The sequence below is a fragment of the Colletotrichum paranaense genome, assembly GCF_030867605.1.
Source record: "Colletotrichum paranaense strain IMI 384185 chromosome Unknown Scaffold_4.1, whole genome shotgun sequence".
In the NCBI taxonomy this organism is placed as follows: Eukaryota; Fungi; Ascomycota; class Sordariomycetes; order Glomerellales; family Glomerellaceae; genus Colletotrichum; species Colletotrichum paranaense.
In genome coordinates, this window is record NW_026848962.1 from 1,317,294 (window position 1) to 1,343,377 (window position 26,084).

The 26,084-nt window shown below is 53.1% G+C and overlaps 9 protein-coding genes across 9 annotated transcripts; 6 read left to right on the plus strand and 3 right to left on the minus strand.

Annotated features, from left to right (window-relative positions):
* Nucleotides 1–268: 268 nt before the first annotated feature.
* CPAR01_05423 (uncharacterized protein) lies at nt 269–1,729 on the plus strand (the record flags this gene model as incomplete). Its single annotated transcript, XM_060489702.1, has 1 exon — nt 269–1,729. One exon carries the CDS (start codon nt 269–271, stop codon nt 1,727–1,729), a length of 1,461 nt encoding a protein of 486 aa, XP_060351168.1.
* Nucleotides 1,730–2,325: 596 nt separating this feature from the next.
* On the plus strand, nt 2,326–2,962 carry CPAR01_05424 (uncharacterized protein; the record flags this gene model as incomplete). The annotated part of the gene is made up of 3 exons (XM_060489703.1): nt 2,326–2,449; nt 2,516–2,622; nt 2,693–2,962. 3 exons carry the CDS (start codon nt 2,326–2,328, stop codon nt 2,960–2,962), a joined length of 501 nt encoding a protein of 166 aa, XP_060351169.1.
* Nucleotides 2,963–3,235: 273 nt separating this feature from the next.
* On the plus strand, nt 3,236–3,535 carry CPAR01_05425 (uncharacterized protein; the record flags this gene model as incomplete). Its single annotated transcript, XM_060489704.1, has 1 exon — nt 3,236–3,535. One exon carries the CDS (start codon nt 3,236–3,238, stop codon nt 3,533–3,535), a length of 300 nt encoding a protein of 99 aa, XP_060351170.1.
* A 3,091-nt stretch (nt 3,536–6,626) lies between these two features.
* On the minus strand, nt 6,627–7,073 carry CPAR01_05426 (uncharacterized protein; the record flags this gene model as incomplete). Its single annotated transcript, XM_060489705.1, has 1 exon — nt 6,627–7,073. The coding sequence occupies one exon, from the start codon at nt 7,071–7,073 to the stop codon at nt 6,627–6,629; it is 447 nt and encodes a 148-aa protein (XP_060351171.1).
* Nucleotides 7,074–9,918: 2,845 nt separating this feature from the next.
* On the plus strand, nt 9,919–13,794 carry CPAR01_05427 (ABC transporter; the record flags this gene model as incomplete). The annotated part of the gene is made up of 6 exons (XM_060489706.1): nt 9,919–10,674; nt 10,744–12,155; nt 12,205–12,375; nt 12,466–12,784; nt 12,838–13,356; nt 13,408–13,794. 6 exons carry the CDS (start codon nt 9,919–9,921, stop codon nt 13,792–13,794), a joined length of 3,564 nt encoding a protein of 1,187 aa, XP_060351172.1.
* A 584-nt stretch (nt 13,795–14,378) lies between these two features.
* CPAR01_05428 (tetratricopeptide) lies at nt 14,379–15,654 on the minus strand (the record flags this gene model as incomplete). The annotated part of the gene is made up of 3 exons (XM_060489707.1): nt 14,379–14,475; nt 14,529–15,562; nt 15,652–15,654. 3 exons carry the CDS (start codon nt 15,652–15,654, stop codon nt 14,379–14,381), a joined length of 1,134 nt encoding a protein of 377 aa, XP_060351173.1.
* Nucleotides 15,655–16,339: 685 nt separating this feature from the next.
* Nucleotides 16,340–17,831, minus strand: CPAR01_05429 (uncharacterized protein; the record flags this gene model as incomplete). Its single annotated transcript, XM_060489708.1, has 2 exons — nt 16,340–17,230; nt 17,286–17,831. 2 exons carry the CDS (start codon nt 17,829–17,831, stop codon nt 16,340–16,342), a joined length of 1,437 nt encoding a protein of 478 aa, XP_060351174.1.
* Nucleotides 17,832–22,115: 4,284 nt separating this feature from the next.
* CPAR01_05430 (glycosyl hydrolase family 16) lies at nt 22,116–23,358 on the plus strand (the record flags this gene model as incomplete). Its single annotated transcript, XM_060489709.1, has 2 exons — nt 22,116–22,209; nt 22,322–23,358. 2 exons carry the CDS (start codon nt 22,116–22,118, stop codon nt 23,356–23,358), a joined length of 1,131 nt encoding a protein of 376 aa, XP_060351175.1.
* A 2,204-nt stretch (nt 23,359–25,562) lies between these two features.
* CPAR01_05431 (uncharacterized protein) lies at nt 25,563–25,980 on the plus strand (the record flags this gene model as incomplete). The annotated part of the gene is made up of 3 exons (XM_060489710.1): nt 25,563–25,643; nt 25,731–25,871; nt 25,945–25,980. The coding sequence occupies 3 exons, from the start codon at nt 25,563–25,565 to the stop codon at nt 25,978–25,980; spliced, it is 258 nt and encodes an 85-aa protein (XP_060351176.1).
* Between the last annotated feature and the right edge of the window lie 104 nt (nt 25,981–26,084).

The window sequence follows — 26,084 nt, forward strand, 5'->3', positions numbered from 1 at the left end:
CTCGCTGTCTAAAGCATTTGGCATCCCCAAGTTATATCAACGCAACTCTGTTCGAGCTTCTTATGGAGTATCGTTCAAGGATTACAACACCTTAGCCATCCTGCTGTGGTTGTTTTCTGGTACTACTTCTCGCGCTCATTGCCCAGAGTTCACCTACAAACAGCGACGCTAGCCAAGGTATGAGTATCGCACCTTTCGCTATGAATGGAGGCTAAGTAGGGCAGACTAGATCAAACTTTCTCTAGCCATCTGGCCCGCCATTGTCGCAATGGGAGGCTCTGCCTTCGCATCTGGGGATGATCCTCTAGACACCCCACGAATGCCCGCCACAGTGTACAAACGAGCCAAGACCGGATGTTTCGATGCATTGCGGGAGCTGTACCTCTGTGTGGCTAGCCCTATCGAAGGACCCGAGAAGCAAGACTATGGAGACATCGACATCCTAGTCGCCTGGGAGAGAGCACCTTTCGTTGGGAATTGCGGTGAGAAGAGAGCACCAAAGCCAACTCCTAGACGACAAGAAGAACGGGAAGATGACGAAGCGTGGTTCGAGATGGCCAACGACTATGGCGAGGGACAGGAAAGAACACCAGGCCATTCAATCATGTCTAAAGACGAGGCACGCAAGGCCATCTTTGCCGCCCTCGGTGCCAAGCGCTCCATCTACAATTCCGGGGGCGACAACTATGCCATCCCATGGCCGGTGACAGATAAGGAGATGGATGCAGATGAACCGAAGCGGTTTATCCAAGTCGACATAACCATCTGCAGTTCACTTCAGCAACTACAATGGATTCTATTCAAGCACGCCCACGGCGATCTTTGGATCATCATGCAGACCATTCTTCAACCACGCGGGTTGACTGTGGACGACTACTCCATGTCACTACGAAACAACGATATTGAAAGATACGAGAGATACAGCAAGAAGTGGCCCAAGGTGCATGTCTCGAGGGACCCTGCCGAGGTACTCGTATTTTTGGGCCTTAATGTGGAAAGGTTCTCGGAGCCCTTCGCGACTCGAGACGAGATGTACGAGTACATTGCATCCTGTCGGTTCTTTTGCATCGAGACTAATTACGGCCGGCACAACAACCCCGACCCAACGAATCCGGAAACGATCATGGAAACCAAGGAGTCAGACGGCAAGGATAACGACAAGATAGACACTGGCACGGCAGGAGAGCCCGCGACGAAGAAGCTCAAGAGTAAGAACAAACAGCGCTTGATAAAACGGCCCGCCTTCCGCCAGTATTTTGACGAGTTCCTCCCACGCTGCCGAGCAGAGGGACGGTACGCGGGACGACCCGATCTATACTACTGGGACGTTCACCAACAAGCTTTTGCGATTTGGGGCAACTTTCAGCCTATGATGTCGCGCCAATGCACGCGGCTCATCATAAGCCTCGGGGAGGATAGGGTTCGGGCAAAGATCAAGGAAGTCTGCCAAAGATTGGTCCCCGGGACTGATGCTAAGGACGGCCAGTATCGCGGCTTGCTGAACAAGGCGTTTAAGAAGATCATCGTTGACGGTGACCTGTCATATGGCGTCAAGCCAGAGGAGAACGAGGAATTCAGGGACGGCATGGGTCAGATGATTAAGGACCAGCCCGAGAATTTCATCCTCAAGCATCACGAGGAGGTTGGGAAGGCTGCTGTGGCTGAGCATGAGCGGAAGTTCCAGGAGCATAAGCGCTTGAAGGAGGAGCAGACCAAGAACATACTCTGAAGTCTGGTATGGATATGACTCTGTATTTTAAAGATACCACTAGCATTATTAGGGCCCAAGGCAGAAACTCTGCAATTGAAGCTATCCCCAACGCCACCTCTCTCACCTTTCCAAAGTCGTCTTTCCCCGTCTTGTCTTTCAACACAATTCAAAGCTCTTCTACCATTCGTTAGCCCGAGTGCCTTGCTCCCGCCTCTGACAGCACAACAGTCTTCGCATCGCCACGGCGATGTGATGCCACCCAAGACCACACACCCACCTCAGCCGCATCTTCACTCTGCCCTATGTCAAGCCGCAGTAGGGCAAAGGTGATCTGCTCTTGTTCAAGCCCTAATGAGGCTATCGCAAGGGCCCCACGTCTGGAATATCCTTTCTACCTCCCTCGGTGAGATCCTTCATTTCTCTTTTTCTTCTTTCTCTTCTTCTTCTTTTTCTCTCTCTTTTCTTTCTTTCTTCACCTCCACCATCACTTCTTCTACTACCAGTAAGTTCTTCACACTTATATCACATTCGTCCACGAATACGAGCAAACGAACCGAAGAAGGGAAATACTGACCACTTATTTTACTCTACTCTAGACAACTATAACTATAAAGATGGCCTCCTCCTCCAAGAATCCCACCACCATCACCACCAAGACGGCCCCCATCGATATACCTGGGGCCGCGACGGACCGCAGCGCGGCTTTCAAGCGCGCAGAAGCGGCCCGTCGCGCCTCAGGTGGGGGCCAGGGCTCCGACGACGAGCCTTGGGGAGACAGCCTGGCTGGCCGAGAGCCCTAGGAAGGCCCTCGCCGCTGGACTGTCTCCCACCCCGGAGGATTCTCCGCGGCAGAGATGAGCGCTCAGGCGACTCGGTCGCGCCGCGGAATCGGCACCGATCCCTCTTGGATCGTGAGTATTTATACCCCCCTTCTCGCCAGCCTCTCTTTGGCAAAGGGTATACTAACACATATTTAACCAGGACCCCGCCGGCCGCCTCCGCCAGCTGCCCTACGGCACCCGTCTGCCCTCCCCTGTCCCCCTCACCGAAGAGGAGATCGACCGCGCCCGCAACTCCGGCGCAGGACCCCTCATCCCATACCCGCGCCGCTCGCCCTCACCCGGTTCTCGTCCCGTTTCCGGACCGATTACCTACCAAGAGCATCTTCGGATCGCCTTGGCTCATCACAACACGTACAGCGTGTTCACAGGCTTCCCTGCCGACATTGGCGTCTATGAGCCACCCCGGTAGATCCAGTCACGAGTCGCGAACCATAGCTTTCTTTCCCAGAGGGGGGATTGCTGGTTTCTCGGTGGTTTGGTACATACCTCATCTGACTGATACCACGACGCGAAGCCATTGATGATTCTGACTATGGTCTGCTTTCGAGGACAAGGTTTTGCCAATTTCGGTCTTCCTGTGGTCTGCGATGGGACTCTTCGGATGGTTATGACAGTGGTTTTCCGGAGGCTGGTTGATTTATTGGGGTTGATCACATCACAACGGACGGCACTATGACGACTGATGGAGAGAGACCATACTCCACGTATCCGGTTCCCCTACACCCGTCAACCTTTCACGTCCATCTTCTCTTCGTTCGCATTCAGGACTTTTCGGCTCTTTCTTTTGATTCATGGGATACTCGGTTCGGGAAGGCTTAACTGGAACTTTGGAGTTCGAGAACTGGTCATATCACAACAGACGTCTGGCAAACGACTGATGGGAAAGATCACACCATCGCCATACCTCTGCATACGGCACCGCTATCAGGACGTCACTCACCATTCGACCTTTCACGTCCGTCTTCTTTTCGTTTGCATTTAGGACTTTCTCCACGTACTCAGCTTTTTCAGATGGTTCATGGGATTTCGTTACAGGAAGGAGGCTTGAGTGGAACTTTGGGAATGGGAATCGGTCACATCATAACGGACGTCTGGCAAACGACTGATAGGAACGATCATGCCCTCATTATACCCCTAAACACGGCACCGCTAGTACGACTTCACGTACACTCGTCGACATCTCGCGTCTGGTTTCCCCACTCTTTCGACTTCATCACTTCGACACGGAAAGCCCGAGGAGGAAAGGTTATGCTATGGGCTCTCGGTTTCACATGACCCTCGACACCTCACGTCTCTTACGACTCGGACAGCATATCGCGTTTGGGCAGGGAGGGCAAGGGAAATGGTACCAGGACCTAACATACCCCACGTTTGTTTTCGTTTTCGTTTTCAAGGGAAGAAAAACCAGGACTCTTCACAATAGATAGATGTCTTTGAAGGCTTTCATCGAGAAGACGTTACCTGGGCACACTTACTTCTCCGTAGCGCGTGGTGCCATGTTGTTCTGCCTAGTCGTGATTCTGTACTCTTCGTCCCTTCTTGCAATCAGCGAAGTAAGATCCGGAGAAACGCGGTGCCACTAGACGCCCCTATCTCTAAGGGACCGTAGTCCTTATATCTCGGCGAGCCTCGCTTTCAGGTACCGCCAGATGATGATGTCTTTGAATCGGTCTACAATCCCACCTGGCACAACCCAGCCCGGCCTCGGCCTTCCGCTTGACTTTTCTTGCCGCGCCATCAAGAACACACTTCAAGCAACCAAGACACAATTCTTCCAACCCCCTTGGAACGTGGCTTGCACAAGCAAAACGCTGCAAAGCTAGACCAAGCAAAGGGCAGCCCCCGATGCCACGTTCCCGCAGCGACCACAAGATCCCCAAGGAGCTATCGGGTTTCTAAACTCAAATCACACGATCCTCGTAGAATTTCTCCCACGCCAGCCATCAAACATCCAGCCACACATCACTCTGTGCGACGCTGGCATGTGGTGTCTCAAACATCTGGCTTACCTAGCTCACCTAGCCCACACCCTCAGCCCTAGGAAAAGGAAGTGAGTTAACTGCGGATGGATCCTGCGCACAGGTTCCCGCACATCGTTTCCGACGGAAGGACGCCATCACTGATCAGTGGTCCCCCATCGACCATCGTCGTCACGAAGATGGGTCGGGGACGACAAATCCACCACATCGCAACAAGACGAGTCCCGGTCTTCGCCTCGCCTATCAACCATGAAGCCGTTCGCCCGGCTAGCTCAATCGGTAGAGCGTGAGACTCTTAATCTCAAGGTTGTGGGTTCGACCCGTAAGTGCTTGCAAGCTCTCATCGAGGCATGAGCTTCGCAGCTAACACATTCCAGCCACGTCGGGCTCAATTCCCGTCAGCGATTGACATGAAATTCTTTTTTGCCCATCGGCTCTCGGCCTGCTTTTTCGTCAATGTTTGTGTGCCCCACTGGGGACCAGCATTGTCGGCCAGGAGTTGAATAACGGAGCCTAGAATAGGCGTCTAGGAAGCTGTGGCAGTCGCTGAACGTTCGACGGTCGGTGCTCATTAGGATTGATGAGTAGGAAGGAAGTTTGCGATTGTCGGCGAAATGAACTTAAGAGAGCAATATCCATCTTCCGGTCAAGTATGGGTTGCGAATGTGTCTATCTGGAAATGTGGTGTTGGCCTGCAAATGTCAAACAACGTTGAATTTCTGCCTCGGCAACTAGGTCTCGGTGGCTAGCTACATTGACACAGAAAATTGAATGCCCAGTTTAGGAGAATCCAGATTGGGCTCATCAAACCCCAACATGTCGCTGGAGATGGGGCGCTAGTAAGCAAAGGTGCAGCAGGATGCCCATGCAATCCTGCCAGGGGTAATGCGAGATATTGCTTTTCATACCACCAAGAGATCACAAGCGGTGAGACAGCTCAGATCCAATACCCGGGATGGACGGTCGAGAGATGGGTGGCCAGGCCAGGTCTACCGTCCAACGACTGCAAAAAGCATGGCGTCGAGAAACCGCCCGACAAGTTGGTTGCCAGTGCCAGCCACAACGTTTTTGCAACGCGGACGGTTGTTCTGGTGAAGGTTGATATTTGGGGGCCGGGACGTGCTGTCAGCGGGATGGCGGAAGCTATCCGGACGCCAGGCTCAAGCTCCGAAGCACTACGGAATGGTGAGCTCCAACAGCGCGGTACGTACCGTGTGTAAGCATCATGGAGACGATTGGCTGATGGTGGGAAGTGCGCAGTAATTTACCATTCATAGACTCATTTTACATAGTTCACCTTAGCCTGACAAGCGGTGCTAGCGGTCTCGAACCAGTCAAACAAAGTTGCCAACGGTAACACTGGCTGGTTGGCGATCTGAGGTGCATTCCTGATCAGTTGAGGACCTTGAGGCTTGAGGTAGGTATTCCGTCGATGGGGAGTGACAGGCAGTGCCTTGCATATCAACAGGGGGCAGTGGGTTCGTGCGCTCAGCGAGCACCGGGGATCCGAGCCGCTCTGCCCCCTGTGCTGTGGCTTTCGATATTGATTACCGACTAGAATCGTGATAGGTTGTTGTCAACACCGAGCTGAGGCGCTACGGCTCTTTCAGGCCTCCGGATAGCCTCTACATCAAAGGTCGGTAAAAGTTTGGCTTGCATTGCTTGGATAGAAATCAGCGGATGACTTGGTGATGGTGCCACCTGCAGGAAAACATCCGTAGGCAGGCAGAAATGAGGCACCTGCGAGACGTGACCAAATTTGCTGATGCATCTGGATAATGTGCCCCTGGGGATTGCTGCCATGTCACCGAGACAGGATTCCCAATAGCCGGAGATGCTCACGAGAGCAAGGCTTTGTGCTGGGGACTTAACTATCTGTACATAGTACCTTGGCCGTGTGCATGCTGCATATGCAGGCTGCACGCACGTCTGGGAGAACCTGGGGATCTTGGTAATCCAGGATTCGGGATTCCCACACCAATCGTCGTTTGGGGTCCTCCGGTGTGATGGTGCACAAGAACATGCAAGGTCTCTATTACGGTTTGCTGAACGCAGAACGACGCATCCATCTCGTCACCAAGTTCGGAACAACCCTCACTCAAGCAGCGTCGGCCGAGCCGTAGCCTTGTGAGTCAAAATGAGATACCGCATTGCATTGAAGAAGAAGCAACCTGTATTCTCGTGACTCTCGTGTGAAAGCCAATGGGCATGGTGACGGATGCCACATCCATCCGTTTGACTGGGAATGCCGTCGGCCAGAGCGAAGTCCGCTGCGTAGCCGGTGGAAAAGCAGACATAACTGGATGGCGACTTTGCCGGAGTTCCTTGCGCCCCATGGCTGTGAATACGATGGCCAGTGATTCGGCGAGCGCCATTGACTGTCAGATACGAAGCGCTCTTGTCAGGACTGGAGCCTTCAGGGTTGGCCGTCGCCTCTTGCTTATGAATCCAGGCAGCCCGTCCGGTGAGTGAAGATGATGAATTAGGAATGCGGCTTGTGCAACAAATGTGCATGATATTGGTGGGAGCCTCTCCAGGCATCATGGGCCGAGGCAGGCGGAGCAGTCGACATGGTTTAAAGATCCGCAACTCCCGTCCGCAAGAAATGATGCTGAGTTGGGGCCCATTTCCTTCGAAATCCCCACGGATCCGCGAATACGCTCGCGCCATCATTCGACGCTGGCTTGCACGAGTGAAGCCGTTTCCAGCGCACTACACCGGTCTCATTGTTGCTTGTGGCATCACCTGGCCGGCGTTGAGAAACAGACAGACAGGTCGTGACAGGGTGCGTAGGTTGGACAAGCAAACCAGCCGGTTCGTTGGCCTGGGCATCTGGAGCTTGGTGTATCCACCCCTTTCTTGCGTCTCATTCCAGGTGTTTGCAACATCTGGAACCTTGATGGGCATCTGAGTCAAGACAGAGACCTCAACAGTTGATCTAAATATCTACTATCGAGCTGATCGCACGCGAGGCAAAGCGTCTGTGTTCATTCGTTACCTGTTCTCTTTCATTCATTAGACATTGGACAGCATCAAGCCAAACGACATCAGCGACAAACCCATCATCAGACAGTGAAACAAACATCAACCGGGAGGCTACAGCGACATCGACAGCGTGTAATTGATTGCCGGGTATCTCGCCTGCCACGGACACACGGTGACCGGGGTCTGAGAAGCGTAGCACCGCGCTTGGGTAACACGAACTTCTGCCCTCGAGACCTTCGTTCTCTTATTGTCTCCGTCACTTCTGTGCTTCGTCTTCAGCCAGCGAAAGCTCTACCACCTTCGGCATTCGACTGAATTCAGAAGGGTCACAATCCTGTATCGCAGCGTACTCGAGCTCGATTGCATAGCTGTCCAAGGTCGTTCTTCGTTGTTCTTGGTGGCGGCTTGTCAAACGGCACAGAGTGAGACGACCAGAGAAGCCTGTGGACAAGACCGTCCGGAGTTCCAGCATAAACTGCCTTAAGTTTGAGGCAACGCAAAATAGACGACAAGAAAGAGGCGAATTGAGACGAGGGAGCGAGACTCAAGGAGAAGTTCCTGCAGAATTGGAGACGCGTCGTCCCTGTCCCTGTCATCCCGGGTTTGGGAGTGTCGTGTCCAGTTTGGTGTTACACGAAAGACTCTGCTCGATTTTCGGCTCCGGCCGCCACACAAGCATCTTGCAAGCTCTCAGCAAGCAACAGCGGCACTGGCAGTGTCAGCAACAGGAACAGCACCTCAGCACCCAGCGCCAACTGTTACCTTAGCTTACTGAGCACCAACGCACGGCGAGCAGCAAATAAACTACGGGAGAGACCTGAGTGTGTTACTTGGAGATTTGCATCACGCATTTGCCCATTTCCCCCGCCAATTCCCCCCACGCCTGCGCGACTTGGCTGGGCCATTACATCTCGGGAGAGAATTTTCGAGGTACCTACCTGCCTTGCCTGTATAGGTTTCAGGGAGAGGAAGGAGCCGACTGGCTGACGTACAACGACTCTGTGCCTGCCCCTTCAAGTTTCCACAGATACGCTTCCCAGTTCCTGCCCTTTCTGCAAGGTACCTTGACTACACGTTACCTTCCTTTTACCAACAGACCGAAGGTGTAGAGGAAGGTGTGCACCAGACTGCAGAGCCCAAGGCTGTTTCCCTCTTCTGCGAAAGTACCTACCTTGCCTTCTTACCTTCAAACTTCCCGGAGCCCTTCCTCACCAAAACGGTGAACCGGAAAAGGGAAAGAGACGATCTGGTACCTGAACCCTGCAGTTACCAGCCAGTTCCTCCCTCTTTCTGAGACGTTCTCGCCCCAGCTGGAGCAGTTGATTCACGTTCCCTCCGCTTAGACGACAGTGCTCAGCTGCCTTGCATCAACTCGACGCACCCGGCACGCATCTACATTCTCTCACACCAACAGAAGGAACCTGGCACACCTGCACGCCTGGAACTGCAAAGAACAAGAAGAAGGCTCAATCATAGGTATTGCACTTGCACTTTCTTGATCCTAGGTTCCCATAAGGCAAGGGACCTTACCTTACCTTGGTCCACCCCCTTTCTCTTTATCCTGCCGTCCTGTACTTTACGGATAGTCCTACGGTCTTTCCCCTTTCCCACCGAACCTGGCTGGGATCGGGTACCTGCTCCTTCCCAAGCACCTGCAGCAAACACGTCCCCGGAACGCGGTGGTGACTCTTTAATATCGACATTCGGCACCTACCTCACTTCTTCAAGCTTTCTCTTTTCCACCGTTACCTTTTGAATTGTCTTTCTAGAGACGAAAAAAAGGCAATCTAGATCTTGTTTCGACTTGCATCATTCGGTCTCCTGCCGGCTGCCGGCTTGCATCATCCATCCTACCTCTTCATCGCCAACTTAACTCTAGACTTCACCTGGAAGCAACCATCGAAACGCACTCCCGCCCGCACAGGTCCACCCTACGCACGACGACGCACTCCTCTTCCATCGTCACCCCTGTTTCCTGAGCTCACTTCCTCCTGCAAGCAGCAAGCTCTTCGCTGGATAGAAAGCTAAAACTTTGGGAAGGAAACGAAACAGAACTCCGTCTGGCAGGCAGCCCTTGCCGTCTTCCCCGTCTTGCACCATCCCTGTTGAGGCACGCTCCCCAGAGGTCTGGACATCAGATCACCCACAGCTCCATCCATCCATCCCTGGCCAAAGCTCCCCTGGTATCCCTCTCATCATACACCCGTCACTTGTCTCTCCCCCCAGCATCTCGCAATCTCTTCAACTTTCATTTGTCGGGAACACCAGCTAGCCGTCTCTCGATTTTTGGTGAATCCATCAACTACCTAATCCGTCCACCCCCTCAAGCTCTCTCTAGTCAGTATTCGGTCGTCCTGCGGATCTACGGCTGCTCCACACGTCCTCAACACCATTTGCCGCAATGGCGTCCCTCGAAGAGCTTCTCGATAGCCTCCACTACCTCTATCCGGCATTGGCCTTCACCTATTTTGCAATTGCTTCTGCTGTTGCTGTGTGCACTCTTCAGACTTTGCGGGCAGCCAATAACCCAGGCAAAGAGTTCATCCCTCGGTCATGGATCCTCAACCTTATCGTTGCCTTTGTCCTTACCTACGTCGCCCAGATTGCCGTCATTGCCATTCAGTCCATCATCCTTCAAGAATGGATTGGTCAGGAGCATGAGGTTATTGGCTTGCTGTCCTGCATTCTTGTCTTTGGTACTCAATTGGCCTTCCTTTCCGACACAGAACATCCTGTGTGGACACCGTACTGGGGCTCGTGGCTCATTTCCTTGGTTTTCGAGCCCATGATTGGAGTGCCAGATCTCATTATCAGACGCTCCAGCACTTTCGAGCACTGCCGCATCGCTCACCTTGTCTTTGCTGGTCTCCGCTACTATCTACTTCTTACCATTGTCTCCATCTACGTTGTTCAGCGTATCCGAGCTAGCCAGGAAGAAGCGACAGACGAAGAACGGCAGTCTCTTCTCGGCCAAGATGACCCAAAGTCACGATTGAGCAGCTCAGGAAACGGGAGCCAGAGCTCTACTTCTACGTACGGAACGACAAGTGATCCACCAGAGTCGTACTGGGCAGAACGCCAGCGAAAGGCACAGGAGGAGATGGAGAAGCGCCTTCAGGAAGAGGGTAACTGGCTAACGTACATTAAGGGTTTCGGCGTAAGTTTTGGATTCTTCTCGTCCCTTCAACCACCCCTGATATACGTAACTTGCCTGACACCAGTCTAGATTTTGTTCCCCTATATCTGGCCTGTCGGACAGAAATCCCTGCAATTACGCCTTGTCCTTGTTGGACTCTGTCTGCTCGCCGGCAACGCTCTCAACCTCTTGATCCCACGTCAATTCGGTATTATCGTCGATGAGCTCAAGGACAAGAACTTCAGCAGCGCCTGGTACGGAGTTGCGATCTACGGTCTGCTCAGAATCGCTGCTTCTGACGCTGGTATTGAGTTTCTGCGAGAATGGCTCTACCTGCCTCTTGAGGTATACGCCGATGGGGCTCTGAGCACAGCAGCTTACCGACACATTTTGAACCTCTCAGCCGACTTCCACGATTCGAAGAGCACATCTGACATCAGCCTGGCCATGTATGGCGGGTCAAGTGTTTCCGATCTCCTGGAGTCTATCTGTTTTCAAGCTCTTCCCATGCTGATCGACCTGGTTGTTGCCATTGTTTACCTCTCGGTTATCTTGGGGCCTTATGAAGGTCTCATCACCCTGGCGACCAGCACACTTTTCTTGTTCATCGCTACGAAGATGATTGCTGTGATGAAGGAACGTAGACGGGCCCACGTGAACGCCCAGTACGCCGAGCACTACGTACGCCAGACTGGAATCACGGGTTGGCATACGGTCGCATCCTTCAATCAGACGACATATGAAGATGTGCGCTACTCTAACGCAATCCACACCCGCATCAACTGGACTAAGCGTGTACGTCTCGGGTGGTTTACTGCGCAAGCATTCCAGTCTTTGGTTCTTCTGTGTGGTCTGTTGGCCGGCGCGATTCTGGCTGTGTACAGAATCAAAAATAGCAAGGCCACCCCTGGTGACTTGACAATGCTCCTGATGTACTGGGCTCAACTCACGTCTCCACTGCGGTTCATGGCCAGCCTCGGGAAGAAGATTGGAAGCGATTTGATTGATGCCGAGCGACTGTTGGACATCATGAAGAAGGAGCCAACAATCGTGAACAAGAAGGGGGCCCGTCCCCTGAAGCTTATTGGTGGCAACGTCGATTTCAACGATGTGAGCTTCACCTATGATTCCAAGAAGAAGATCATCAACAGCATCTCTCTTTCTGTTCCCGGCGGCCAGACGGTGGCCTTTGTTGGTGCTACTGGTGCCGGCAAGTCCACCATGTTGAAGCTACTCAACCGTTTCTACGACGCTAGCGAGGGATCTATCTTGATTGATGGGCAGGATGTGCGTGACGTTGACTTGCACAGCCTCCGTGACCGCATTGGCTTGGTGCCCCAGAATCCTGTGCTCTTCGACGACACGATCATTAGCAACATTCGGTATGCGAGAATCACCGCTTCTGACGATGAGGTCTTTGAAGCTTGCAAGGCTGCTTGCATTCATGATAAGATCATGACTTTCACCGATGCATACAACACGCGAGTTGGTGAGAGGGGAATGTGAGTAATCCCAGTGTCTGCGAATAGACTAGTAGCTGACCAAAACCAGCAAACTTTCCGGCGGCGAGCTGCAGCGTGTTGCTATTGCCCGGGCAATTCTCAAGCAGCCCGAGATTGTGCTTCTGGACGAAGCGACAAGTTCAGTGGACACCGACACAGAGCAGAAGATCCAGCAGTCATTCATGCAGCTCTGCAAGGGACGAACCACATTCATTGTCGCGTATGTATTCCGTTTTCTTCATGCCTCTATTGTTCACATCCTTGCCACGGTGCCACTGAGCTACCGGGTCCATGTGCTAACCAGACACAGTCATCGACTTTCAACCATTATGAACGCCGATCGCATTGTTGTCATCGAGGATGGTGAGGTTGTCGAGCAGGGCAATCATGCCGACCTCGTTACCGCTCAGGGAAGGTACGCAGACCTATGGTCTAAGCAAACCTTCCTGAAGCCCAAGGATGACGATTCCACCATCAACAAGAAGTCGTCTGCGAGTGACACCGACGAGTCCACGCTCGACGGCACATCGGAGATAGATGCTTCTGCGTCTGAGGACACTCACACGACACCGACTCAGGCGAGCAAGGGAAACGAGGCTGTTCAGACTCCCGGTAATCACAAGAAAGAGGTAGAGTCAGCTGAAGATTCGTCTTTGGCAGATTCTAACCACTAATTGTGTAGGGATCTCGATTGAACCCCGTTGCACCCGAATTCACGCCCAAGTCGACCCCCATCACCAAAATTTCTTTTCCATCCCCCACTCGCCAGCCCATCACAAATTCCGCAAAGCCACATGTCTCGCCCATTCGACAGACTCCCAAGCGGGTTTTGAATTGGGCGAGCGCGACTTCTTCGGATGACGATTCCTCCCCACGATCCACCGTTGACACCACGACCATTTCTGCCGGCAGCCGCGCTCAAGTAAGCTTTCTTTCTGGTAAGCTTCCCTTCATGGTGTATGATAGCTCCGAGAAAAAAGTTTCTGACCGCGATATGGCGTTAGGTGCTCGACACGACAGTAGAGTACAAGACTCTGACAACGACTCGGTGGACACTGTCATCAAGCTTGAGCCTCCCCTATTCAGAACCCCTCACCCTACTGCCCGTCGCTACAACGCCATGAGCGATTCCAATGGACAAGCTTGTGGCGATACTGATGCGATGGACCAAAGTGGCGATGATGCTGATGGAGTCATTGCTGTAAGATCCTCACAGCCATCCATAGCCGAGCGAGAAACTAATCGGCTGCAGGAGGTACGCCATGTATCTGCACCGGTCTTGAAGTTGAAGACCGTCACACCGGGCCAGGAGACTCGTGCTTCCCCAATGACCATCATCGTATCCAAAGACTTGATCAACGACAAGCTGCCGACACCCGGCTTGACTAGCACTCCTGTCTGTCGCCACAAGGAGAATGTGCCTGAGGGATCTCACGGTCCGGTTACAACCAAATCAACGACGTCATCATCTCCTCTCAAGGAGGTCACGCAGTCTAACTCAGCTGCATCCTCGCTCACTCGAGATTCTCAGCAGCCCAACAACAATCGTGGTCAGAGAAAGCGATACAACCGAGGCGGAGGCCGTGGGCGTGGTCGCCATGGCCATGCGAAACCCCCCGATCAGGGCGCTCATCACTAGCTTTCAACAGCTTCTCAATGAGTGCTGCACCGCACATTATCAGATTTCTTTTGTTCGAGTTGGCACTGGTCCATTGTACTATTCTTGGCCCAACAAACGGCTTGTTAGGTGCCGCTTTCTACGGTATTGTTTAGAGAATGGCGTCAGCGCAAGCTGGCTTGTCTAAAAAGACACAGAAGGGGCTACATTTCATATCATGAGAGTATTGTGTTACGCATCAAAAGCAACCCAAAATTGGCGAAGGACAAGCTTCATTAGAATTGGTGGGCAAAAGCTTTAGAACAGACTGGGGTATACTTGAGCTTAGATTAGACTGGATGTATGGATAAGAAGGGTCGATAGCTTGGCCAACATGCTCACTTACCTAAACAATACTTTGTCGCCGATGGTCAAAAACGTCCTTCAACCTTGGTCAAGGAGACTCGTCTCATGGGTCCGTTAAATGGTGTTCTATTCATGCACAGGAGTTCTGTGCACGTTATTGTGAGGGTAATTCTAGTAGTAAGTCGGAGTGGTTCTCGACTGTGTTTCCTGGTTTCTCCAACGGCAACGTTCTTTCAAGTATGAATTCTTGAAACGACGCTTTAGGCCGAGCCTCCACGGCCAGCACCAGCACCAGCACCAGCGCCTCCTCCGGGAGCACCGCCCGGTGCACCTCCACCACCCATCATGTTGCGTGCCCTAAAAAGAGTTAGGACTGACTTCTATGCTATTGTCACAGGTAGACCACTTACATGTCGGCAATGTTGGGATCGGACATGAGAGAGTTCAGGTCAGGCATACCGCCACCGCCACCGAAGCGGTCGGCCATCTCGCGCAGGCGAGGGTTGCTCATGAGGTTGTTCATCATGTCGGGGTTGCTCATCAGGTTCTGGGCCATGCTCGCGAACATGGGGTTGTTCATGATCTGGCTGAAATCGGGCATGCCTCCGGCACCACCGCCAGCCCCTCCGCCTCCGCCGAGCATGCTCGCCAGACTACTCAGGTCGGGCATACCGCCCGCGCCACCGCCCATGCCGCCACCGACACCGGGTGACTGGCGGGGCAGGTCGCGCTCCTCGACCGACATCTCCTCGACACGGCGCTTGGCCGTCTCGAAGCCCTTCTTCATGGCCTCGCTGCCGCCGGAACCCTCGAACTCGATGCCCTTTCCGTAGGCTTCCATTGCGCCCTTTGCGTCGCCGAGGGCGAAGCGGGCGAGACCGAGGCGGGACCAGGCTTTCGTGTAGGCCGGGTCGACGGCGACGGCGGCCTCGGCGTCCGCCTTGGCGGATTCGTGGTCCTTTGCGGCGGAGTGGGCGGCCGCGCGGTTGGAGAGGAAGACGGCGTTGCCGGGGTTCAGGGCCAGGGCCTGGGTGTAGAGGGCGATGGCGGAGGGGTAGTCCTTTGAGGCCATTGCGGCGTTGCCCTTTGACTTGAGGGCGTCGGCCTCCTTCTTATCTTCTTCGGTCACCGTCTTGGAGGCCGAGGCGGCGGCGTCGGCCGCGCCTGCTGCTGCTGCGCCGGCGGAGGCGCCCGCTGCCGCGGCGGGGGTGGAAGCGTTCTTGAGCTTCTCGTAGACGGAGTAGACTTGGTAGAGGTTCTGGGCGCCGACGGCCTCTGCGAGGATTTTCTTGTCGGTGGGGTCGACCTTGAAGGAGTCTGCGATGCACTGGATTGCGACGTCGATGGAATCCTTGTCGTCGGCGGGGAGGGTGCCGTCATTGACCGAGGTGGAGAGGAATTCGCAGATTGCGACGGCGAGGCGCTGTTTGGAGGTTACTGTCGCCTGGAGGAGGGGTAAAATGTTAGCTCATGATCGTATTCTTCTCTTGGCTGTCTGTCCCTGCGCAAGGGGGATTGGGACGGGTTGCTAACCATTTTGACGATGTATGAACTTGTGGATGTGTATATAATCGAATAGAGGGAGGTCGACACGAGGATGGGGGTATCAAGAGGTGTTGTAAGATGGTGGGGAGCTTGGATGTTGTGTTGTTGGTTTTTTTGGGGATCGCCTTCCTTTGTTACGATGGCTGGCGGGTTGGGCTTTGCGGCTGCTTGGCTTGCCCGCGTCACTCCCCACGTTCTCTTTTCGCCCGGTCGGTACAGCTGTTTGGCTGGAAGGTTCCAGCGCAGCCGCGGTGAAGGTGGGGGAGGAGGGGACTGGGCGGGTGGGCGTCAAGCGGCGGCGGCGGCGTTGGAGCCTTGGAGGGGAAGAGCCTGGAGGAACGTACCGGTTATCCCGCTGAATGGGACAGACGCATTTCCTCTTGGCTTCAATTTCATGCAATCATGCAGGTATACAGTTAAATGCACATAATATCTATGTTCATCACTATTGACCGCACGATAACAGATCAATACCTTAATCAGACTGATTCATTACTGTCAAACAGAGGCCGTAGAGATGAGGAACGTCTCGCCATGCTGAACGACATCTAATCATACAGGAAAGTACTAAAGCAAAAGAGATATGCAATCATCCTATCCTATCCGCCAACGCCGTTTGATATGCAGGTGTGTACTGTCGCTGTTAAATATGTTTGATTTCTCATCTCAACATTCCCTAAGCGGCGGGAGAAATGGAAGAGGTCTGGTTCCTCCGCCTATCCACGTTGCGAATCTTGCGGAGGGGCTTGTTCTTCGCGAGGCGGTACTTGGTGTAGAGCCGAAACACGTCGCGGATTACCACGTACATGCAGCCTCCGACAAGGTTCCGGCCCCATTGCTCCTGGAGCAGACCTGTTCGGATCTTGAACCGACCAAAGGTACCCGCAGGAGATGTCCAGTGCTTTGGTAGCGCCAAACGGATAACCTCGCCCATAGCGGCGGAGAAGACTGGTAGCAGGAGTGTGCTCACGATTGCGTTTGTGACGTCCTTGAGGCTGGCCTGAATGCCACGCTGGCGTGGAGCTGCGGGCGCCGGCTGGGCTGCTGGTTGTTGCGGTGCCACGATCGGTGCTTGCTGTGGTTCGTTACCTGGCTGAGGCAACTGGGCAGGGAGGGCGGCAGCGATATCCCCGGCGTCGTTATCTTGCTCCGCTGCATGTGCCTCCTCGATCTCCTCGACGAGAATCTCGAGGTTGACCATATCATGGTCCTGTCCCATCTCCACTTCTTCCAGCTCAACCTCCATCTCCACGTCGGGGATGTCCAGCATATCGATAGCCGCATCGATCAACCCTCCCACCAATCCGACGTTTCTAGCAGCTTCGTTGCCGCCCTCGTTGTTCCTACCGCGGCGGCGGCGGTTGCCGTTCTGTATGTTGTTCGCCTGAGATGCGGGCTCGGGCAGTCCGGCAATTATGCGCTCCCACCTCTTCTCGTATGGGCAGACGAACTCGTGCCATAGGTTATTGTATACAGCTCTAATGTACGGGAAGCACGCTGCCGCGAGTTGAGGGGACGGGGGCCAGGAGAAGAAGTGGTCGTCCTTGGCCATGTGGAATACGCCGTACTAGATCATGTCAGTCAGGCCCGCGAGGAATGAGTATAAAGAAAGGTATGCTTACCAGCGCGGCGACGGGCATGAAGAAGACATTGCCCAGAATAGGGACCGATGAGCCCAGAACCAGGGCGGGCGCGATGGTCGGCAGGATCGCGACGTGGATCCAGTTGACCATGGGCACGCCTCTGGGGTTCCTGTCGTTGAAGAAGAAGCGATACGTCGCCTCGGGGCCCGCAAACACCCGCACCGCAATGTTGCCGTACATGGCCAAGCTGACCCATGTGCCCGCGCCGATCCCGCCGAGGATCAGGCCCGGCGACACCCTGCTGAAGGACTTGTAGATCTGGTTGCTGAGCGCGAGCGCCGGGTCGTAGGGCTCGTCAATGTTTATCTTGGCCTTGCAAACCGGGCAGAGGATCTCCTTGCCCTCGCGCTCCAGCTCCGTGACCCACTGGATCATGCAGTCTTGGTGGCCTTCGAGGGTGCAGGGGCACGGGTCGACCCAGGCGGACTCGGAGGCGCCGGACTCGTTCTCGTCCATGAGGCAGATGAAGCAGCGGCGCTCGCCATCTTGAAGCCCGGTCTGAAGCGAAGGTATCGTGTCGGTCATGCTGGGTAACTGGCGCGAAGGTGCTCAAGGTAGAGGTGGTCGGTTTGTTGAGGTTCGGGGGTGGGAGGTGCGGAGGAGAGTGAGGGTATATCGTGTGCGGGAGCTCTTGAGCCCACGGCGCAACAAGGTTCGCAGAAGTGGGAAGGTGTGTGCTTCTATCGCATGGTAAGGATTGCAATGAAAATCTATGGTTTGGTATCGCGAAGGTATAGGGAAGCGATGCTGAAATGTGAAATATCGTGAGGTGGTTGTGAACAGCCTGATTGTCCGTCAGTAACTGGTCAAGCTTAAACGGGTGTGACATCAACCGCCCCAGACGTCCGATCAACCGCCAGTGGAAATCCATGGTGAGCCGAGGCGCAGGGTGGAGCCCTCGGGAGTTAAGGTGCTCGAGGTCATATGGCTTGACAAGCTATGTCCCTCTGGCTTATGTGCCGGTTCTGTGGCTGTGCAGCTGAGTCAGCATCTCTGTGACGGCACAACTGGACGGAAGGTATCAGTTATGCGATCTACAACTCGTTGAAGGCGAAACCAAACCTTCCCACCATGAATCTCTTTTATAGGCAGTAACAAGCAGGCTATCATTGTTTCGCATTCATGCTAACAAAATCGAGCGTCTAAGAGATTCTGTAGTTGCTTGGGTAGGTGTATCGCCGTGACTAACACTGGAGGAAATAATATTCTCTCCTCATACGGACTCGATCAAAATTCGGCCAACAGCACAAAACCGTGATCATTGACGCGCAATACCAACTCCTACGTTTCCTTCCAGACAATTTCATCAAACCTTTCCTCATCCACGTGCTCTTATGATCCTGAAATACATAGTCATCGGTCTACGTCTTCCCCCGCGCCTCTTACCCAAGCTCAGACTTGTCAAGCGAACGTTCGCATCCGGTTCAATGGTGCGTACAACGGTTGTGTTGACCATCTAAGCCATAATACCCAGGGGATCTACGCAGAGTACCGTATAAAGCTCCTGTTGACTGCTCCTGGACACGCGGAAACCACTAGATCATTGGGCTTTTCATGGCCATCGGTAAGGGAAGAGAGGCTTGCCGAATGGCGCTTTCCGTATTTGATCATGATCTTCGGACTCGAGTATCGGTATTGCCTTCCCATGATTCCCCGAGGCGTTCTTGAGTAACTGCCATAATGTCAGTTGGAATATGAGATCCATACCTAATCCAGCCTTGGTTTCATCTAGTACATTTGCCTGTAACGTTCCGTATATCTCAGTCAATAGGTATACAGGATGTTATCAGTGTATAGTGAGCCTATGGTCAAAGAAACGGCCACGAAACTCAGAGCTGTTCCCATCTGTGCTCGGTTATAAATTGCTCCTATTTGTCCGTGTTCACTTCGAGTCGAAGATCTTTGTGTCGTATAAGAAAGACCAACATGGAGGGGCTGTCCCCCTTCAACTCCGATGATCATTGTGTAGACCTCATCAGTCCATGCCATTGACTCGATCCCAAAATTCAGGCATATGTTTAATGTTTGGTATATTTCGTGGCTTCCCTCTTCCTCTCATCTCTCCACACTCCTTGCTCTGGTTTCTTCGTCCCACATAGTATTCGAACGCAATCGGTCTCCTTTACCTCCTTTCTTCGGCGACGGGCATATCATCAGGAGTGTTTTAAATAGCAGTATTATTTATTTTTGTGTTCTGCCTTTGCTGGCTGCTCGGGCGATTCTCAGTATCGTTTACACGGTATTGATACACAGTATCAGTGCATACTCTCACTGTCTCGATAGACTAAAATAGCAGTATTATATACTGCCAATTGCCTGCCCCCGCCCCCCCCCCCCTTCCTCCCTTTCTTGTCCCAGGCCTTGCACGAGATCAAGCAGCGGCTGCCCAATTCACGCCTTACTTGGGCTTGATCAGGCTCAATTGATGGTCGAGGCGTAGAGGAACAATGCAAAATATAGAGACTAATTGCGCTCTTGCATCAACTAGTCCAGACTCGAGATCATCGAACTTGCACGGGTATTCAAGCAGATTCCCAAACTCTAGGTCGAACAGGAACTGGTACCGGCACTGTACGATAACCCTGATTCCAGATGCTTTGAAGAGAATGGCGGCGTCGAGCTCCATTCTTGGAAAGAGAAAGAGCGTTTACGAAGTCTCCGAAGTAAAAGATGGGTTAACAGTCATACATGGTGACTTCCGATTTATCGACGAGTTCCTACCGAGATCATGTTCCCATGCCAGACCAAATCTTTCAGAGAGGGTGTGCTTGACATCATCGACGCCAATAGGCTGTTCAAATCCATCGCTCGCCTTGCCGAGCCTGCAGTAAGGCTGTATCAACTCCAGAAGTCTGCATGCGCGGCGGGTGAAAGGGAACAAATCTTGTGAGCTTGAAATGGCCTTGGAAAACCATACCTGAGGAAGGATCAGGGTTGGGAAACCACTTCGTGACCAGAAGCTCGCCGAATGCTTTGGGATCCTGTGCGAAGATTTCCCTGGCCTCGAGTAAGCTGTGTCGCATACCTTAGTTTTGCCCTTCCTTGCGAGTTGTATCGCTTCTAATTGGCGATAGATTCTATCACAATCTTATCAGTGTTATCAACTCATTTAATCGTCCTTGCGCGGCCCTGATTGTCGCAGGAGAATTGGACGGTCGCGACCGCACGGCTGATATGTCGTATTTGCTCTAGTGCCTCGAGCATCGCACACACGCTCACTCTTACATGTAGTTTGCCTGTGGATGCGGGTTATGTCGATGATGACGAATCCAAGACCTGTTCAGATCTGCATGGCGTAATCCCCGGAGATCCAGCTCGCAATGCCAAAACAGTGACTGCATCAGTGGCAGTATCTCGCAGCAGCGTTTGAAGGCCCGATGTTGTTCAGATGGCCATCCCGTCGGCCACCGCAGGTTCGCCGTGCCTTCGGCGAAGGCAGGAGAATATCAAAAAGCCATCCGCGCGCACCGAATGCGATCATGATATATGCTGCGCCAACCCCTTGATTTTCAACGTCATCCAGGGCAGTGCTTCTGCCTCCCCCGAACGTAGATCTGCCGAGCTCACAAAATCCCCGGCGGCTTCCCGGCGGGATACGACGCTCACCGTTCACGGACTGTGGGCGATCGGGCTCCGAAATGACCCTGCAGATGTCATTTGCTTGGCCGACTTAGCGCCGCGATAGTGCCAAGGGCCGCATACTCCCCTGTCCGTCCGCAGCCCTGCCTCGAGGGAACGCGGCAACGCGACTTCGCAGGCGACGGCGGACTTGGTTGCACTACTGGCGCGCGGATCCGGATGCAGGTACGCAAAGACTTGGTCTCTGGCCTGTGACTGCGATGTAAATGGGATCCAGTGAGCTTAAAGCATGTTTCGTCTGAAGAGCACAGCCTGAGAAGGCCGCAGCAATCACAGATCTGGGTTTGAATGTTTAGGTTGGCACGGGTTGCCACCGTGGCTGTTATTCTCCGCGGGACATCAAGGATTCTGTTTGGATCGAGGGGCCTCCCGTGGTGTTGTCGCCAATAAGATGATCGGGAAAAGTGCCAAAGTGTATGGGTTATTCAGCGAAACACCCTCCTCTCCAGTCTCAGCCCCCTTAAAACGCACAGATGGGAAAGATACTGTGTGGGAAAGTTTCGACATGAGCCACTTAGGTTTGAGACTCTACCGTTGGTCATCCCGTCTCACCATTTTAGCCCACATCGAACAGAGAAGAGAAACCCTGGCCGGGACGTCCCATTGGTGCTTCAGCCCAACTTGACAAGCCGCACGGCTTTTAATAGCATGAACGGCCTCCCGGCACGGCACATCGGATGGTGGGCGCTGCCCCGAGCGACCAGCTGCAGGTGTCAGGGAAGAAGAAATGGTACAGCCACCCATGCACACGCGTCCCCCTCAATAGATTTCACCCACTAATGAACCCCACCATGGCAACTCCACTGCCGGGAGGCCGAGTGGCAGGTGTTTGCCGTTGCCAAATGCTCAAACGTACGTCAGCCTCCTTGAGATGGGGTGGAAGTGAGGTGGTTGGCTCCAGCTTGTCCAGCTGGAACTCGCGTGATGGGTTCTCCTAGTAAAGCTCAAACACCAGGTATCCATGTATCCTGTCGATTCTGCCCTTCTTTAATGGAGACGATGACCCGCCATCGAAATAAGGGGGCGGGTTCGGTTTCCATGGTTCTTCACTGAAAGCCTCAGCCATTTCTCTCGTTCTATCTCTTCTCTTTTAAAACTTCTTTCCCTTCCAATATACTATCGTTGAATTGAAATTTAGAGGGTTCTTCCTTCGCCGTAAAATTACTCACAATGGCATTGTCTTTCGTTCGTCAAGCGTCGCTCGTTGCGCTTCTCGCTTCTACAACTTTCGCTCAAACTTTTACCGATTGCGACCCTACTAAGAGTAAGTTAAACTTTGGATCTGCGTTCATTTGAGGATATTTCGACATGTCCTCCACCTCACGGTACTCTATGCTTTGGTGGATAAGTTGTTTTGCTAACACGAGATGACTTAGAAACTTGCCCCGCCAACAAAGGTCTGACAAAGAGCACCTATGAGGTTGACTTCACCAAGGGCGCCGACAACGATGCCTGGACCGTCACCGCCGGCAACATCACCTACGGCACTGATGGCGCCGAGTTCACCCTGAACAAGAAGGGTGATGCCCCCACTATAGAGACATCGTGGTACTTTTTCTTCGGCCGCGCCGAGGTCCTCATGAAGGCTGCCCCCGGAACCGGTATCGTCAGCAGTGTAGTTATCGAGTCCGATGACTTGGACGAGGTCGACTGGGAGTGGCTCGGCGGCAAGGATGCCGAGGTTCAGACCAACTACTTCGGCAAGGGCAACACCACTAGCTACGACCGTGGCGCGTTCCACACCATCGCCGCGACTCAGACCGAGTACCACAACTACACCATCGACTGGACCAAGGAGGCCGTCACCTGGTACATCAACAGCAACCTCGTCCGCACCCTCAACTACGCCGATGCCCTTGGCGGCAAGAATTTCCCCCAGACCCCGGCTCGCCTGAGACTCGGCATCTGGGCCGGCGGCGACCCGGACAACAACGCCGGCACCATCACCTGGGCCGGTGGTGAGACCGACTACACCAAGGCGCCTTTCACCATGACCGTCCAAAAGGTCTCCATCACCAATGCGAACCCTGGTGGCTCTTACACCTACAGCGACATGACTGGTGACTACTCGAGCATCAAGATCGGCGCCGCCACCGACGACAGCACCAACGCCGGTCAGAACGACACCACTTCAGGTAACATAACCTCCGAATCCGCCTCCGGGAGCTCCGACGCGACAGCGACGCCTTCCTCTGGTTTCCCCGTGTCCTCGGGCGCCCCGCTGAGAAACTCCACCACGACAGGAACCACGATCCGTCCGACGGTTGCTCCCTCGGCCACCCAGTCTGGCTCGTCCGCCAGCGCTACTGCCTCCACCGGCGCCAGCGCTGCCGCTGGAAAGCTGTTGACCGGCGCAACTGTTGGCACTGGCCTGTTTGGATTTGCTCTCGTCGCGATGGCTGGCCTGTTTTAGAAGAGATATCCCCCCATTTGTTACAGTAGTGTGTATGTAGTTCTTCCCACAACAGTTAGATAATACAGGACCAGAAGAGTCCTACTTTACAAAGTTAGCCCTATATATGGCCCGCGGGATGCGATAAATTCATTTGATCTTAACCCTTACCTCGATGAAGGAGAAAGGGGGGGGCTGTGTGTTTTGGGATGCTTCCAGCACATACGTCGGTGGTAAATACGACGGTTCAACTCGCCCGCGAGGATGAACCCCGTGTGGTATGCAGTCGATTCATGTATGGTTTGCGCCTGAACGCTCAAACTTACGCTGAATTTTCGAGGAGGGATTATTCCATTAAGTCACAAGGAATGAAATTACGAAGCCATAACATTTCCTTATTCCCTTACTTTCCCTTTTTGCTCTTCGCGATGTCATTTCTTGTGATGATGAGAAGGACGTTGGGAAAAAGTTTTACATGGCGCCGCAGCCCTGGAACCACCTTTGCACTCGGGTACCTGCATTTAGTCTTGAGCTGCATCAAGTACACTGTATCCATTGGCTCGTTTGTATACCCGAAGGCCTTCTTGAATTTTTGATACTCACCGCTGCTACCTTTAGAGTCCGATAAGGGGCCCAAACATGAGGGGGCCGTGTCAGGTCCTCGCATTGCACCCTTGCTGTCCCAAACTTCAAGTTCGTCTGATCGAATTCCATGACTCAATGACCTCCTGACTGCTACGTCATTATGCAAAGAAGCGAGCGCAACAGGACGGCTCTTCTACCACTCATCAAACTGGAAAGACCTAAGGAGTTCAGACATTGCAGAGAAGATTATCAGCTACTTAGAGCAGATTGTAGCGAGTTTCTAGTAAGAGACGTTCGCTCTCTGGAGCGAGCCTTTGATAGTTCAGTAATACCCACTTAAGGCTTCGTCTACCCTGATTCTGAGTCGGGGATCCCCGAGACTTCAAGGGCATTCCTCGTAGAGTGCTGCCAATTGACTTCATAGGGTCACAATGACACTGGATCACAGGCTCAGAGGCTCTGCAAGAGATCTTTCCAGTGATCCCGGAAGTCTCATCATTATGCTTATGAGTGTGCTCTAGATCTGGAGACATGTGGCAAGCCATGATGCCGATTCAGTTCAGCTATTAGACATGGATATTGCAAGACATGTACTGAGTTACTCCCTGAATACTTTCGGTATCGCGTAAACATGATTATTCATTCACAGAAAATGGACTCAGGTTTCGGTATCGGGATAGCTACCTACTTCAAACCTCTGTTACGCATTGCTCCAAATGCTTATGTTCCGTCTGAACCGTATCATCAATCTATACACTTTATGTTCCTTGGCCTAAGACTGCTCATATTGGCTTCACTCGACACATGTCGCTGCTTGAACCTAACAGCACGGAATTGATGGTCGCCGTTATCCTCGTCGAATTCAGTTCAGCGCCAGGGCAATATCTTCCATTGATGGTAAATCCTGGGCCGCTGTACCTTCTTATTCACCTGAGCGAGGATGATCCACCGACGGTCCTTGATAACTCACATTTCTGTAAGGACTGGCTGAGGTATTTCTGCAACTCGTTGCCCGCAGAATGCGCGTGGGGAAGTATGGACGATCTCGAAGAATCTAAACTGGTAGCTAGGATGCCCAGAAGCAACTTCATTCTGACTAGCACTTCGTATCTATGTAGTTTTGATGCACGACAGAAATGAGATCTGCGGGGCAGCGAATGGGTTGGGGGCCACTGCCTGTGTCGCTGTGAACAGCACGACTCGTTCTTCCCCCACTACTCTATCAGGATCGCAGAACTTAAACATGGTAACCTTAACAATGGAAGCAGAAGTATGTACGAGTCAACTTACCCATGACGATCTACAACTCTAGGTCTTCATTCAGCAGTAGAACAATTCTAGCTGTTCGTAACCAATGCTGAATATGGACTCTAGTTTATTAGAGTTCAGAGCTCAACTCATTTATGCCGACAGCCGAATCATGGAGGACACTTTACCTGTCATCTGTGGATAGGTTCCGACGATATACTACTGTGATCACCAGACAATAGGCGTCTCATGATGTTATAAACTCTTTGTTGTTTCCGCATACTTCAACTGTGCTCTCATTATCAAAAGCCCATCCACACCAAGTCTCTCGTTCAGCAACCTCCGCTCTCCTCTTCAAAAATTCATTTGCCGTCGCAACCACAACATTCAAAATGCGTGCTACTACTTTCACCGCTGTTTTCGCTTCCCTTCTCACGGCTGTTGCTGCTGTTCCCCAGGGCTTCAGCTGCAAGGTAAGCACCGAACACTAGCTTCCAAGCCACGCAACACTGGCTACGAGGCGTGACCCGCTGGATCGTCTTGCTAATAAGTCATCAAAGTCCGAGGGCTTCTGCACCTACAGCGACCCCAACTGCAACTTCTGCCTCAACATTGATGCTGCCGCCAAGATCAAAGTCTGCCAGGCCATTGACCCCACCTACAAGAGCGCCCCCGGCGATATCACCCGCGGACCTTCAGGAGTAAGCAAACCTCATCACGAACAGAGTCCTAATTGGCATAGCAACTCAAGCTAACTCACTCTTCACCTTGTAGGCCGACTTCCAGTGCGTGGTTACTTGCTGCCACTAAATGAGGGATGTCATTTAGAGTTCACGATGCATGGCCTAGCTTATCCAGAGCGCATCTAGCTTAAAGTCTTAGATAGAGCATACGGATCCAAAGACGAACATGTC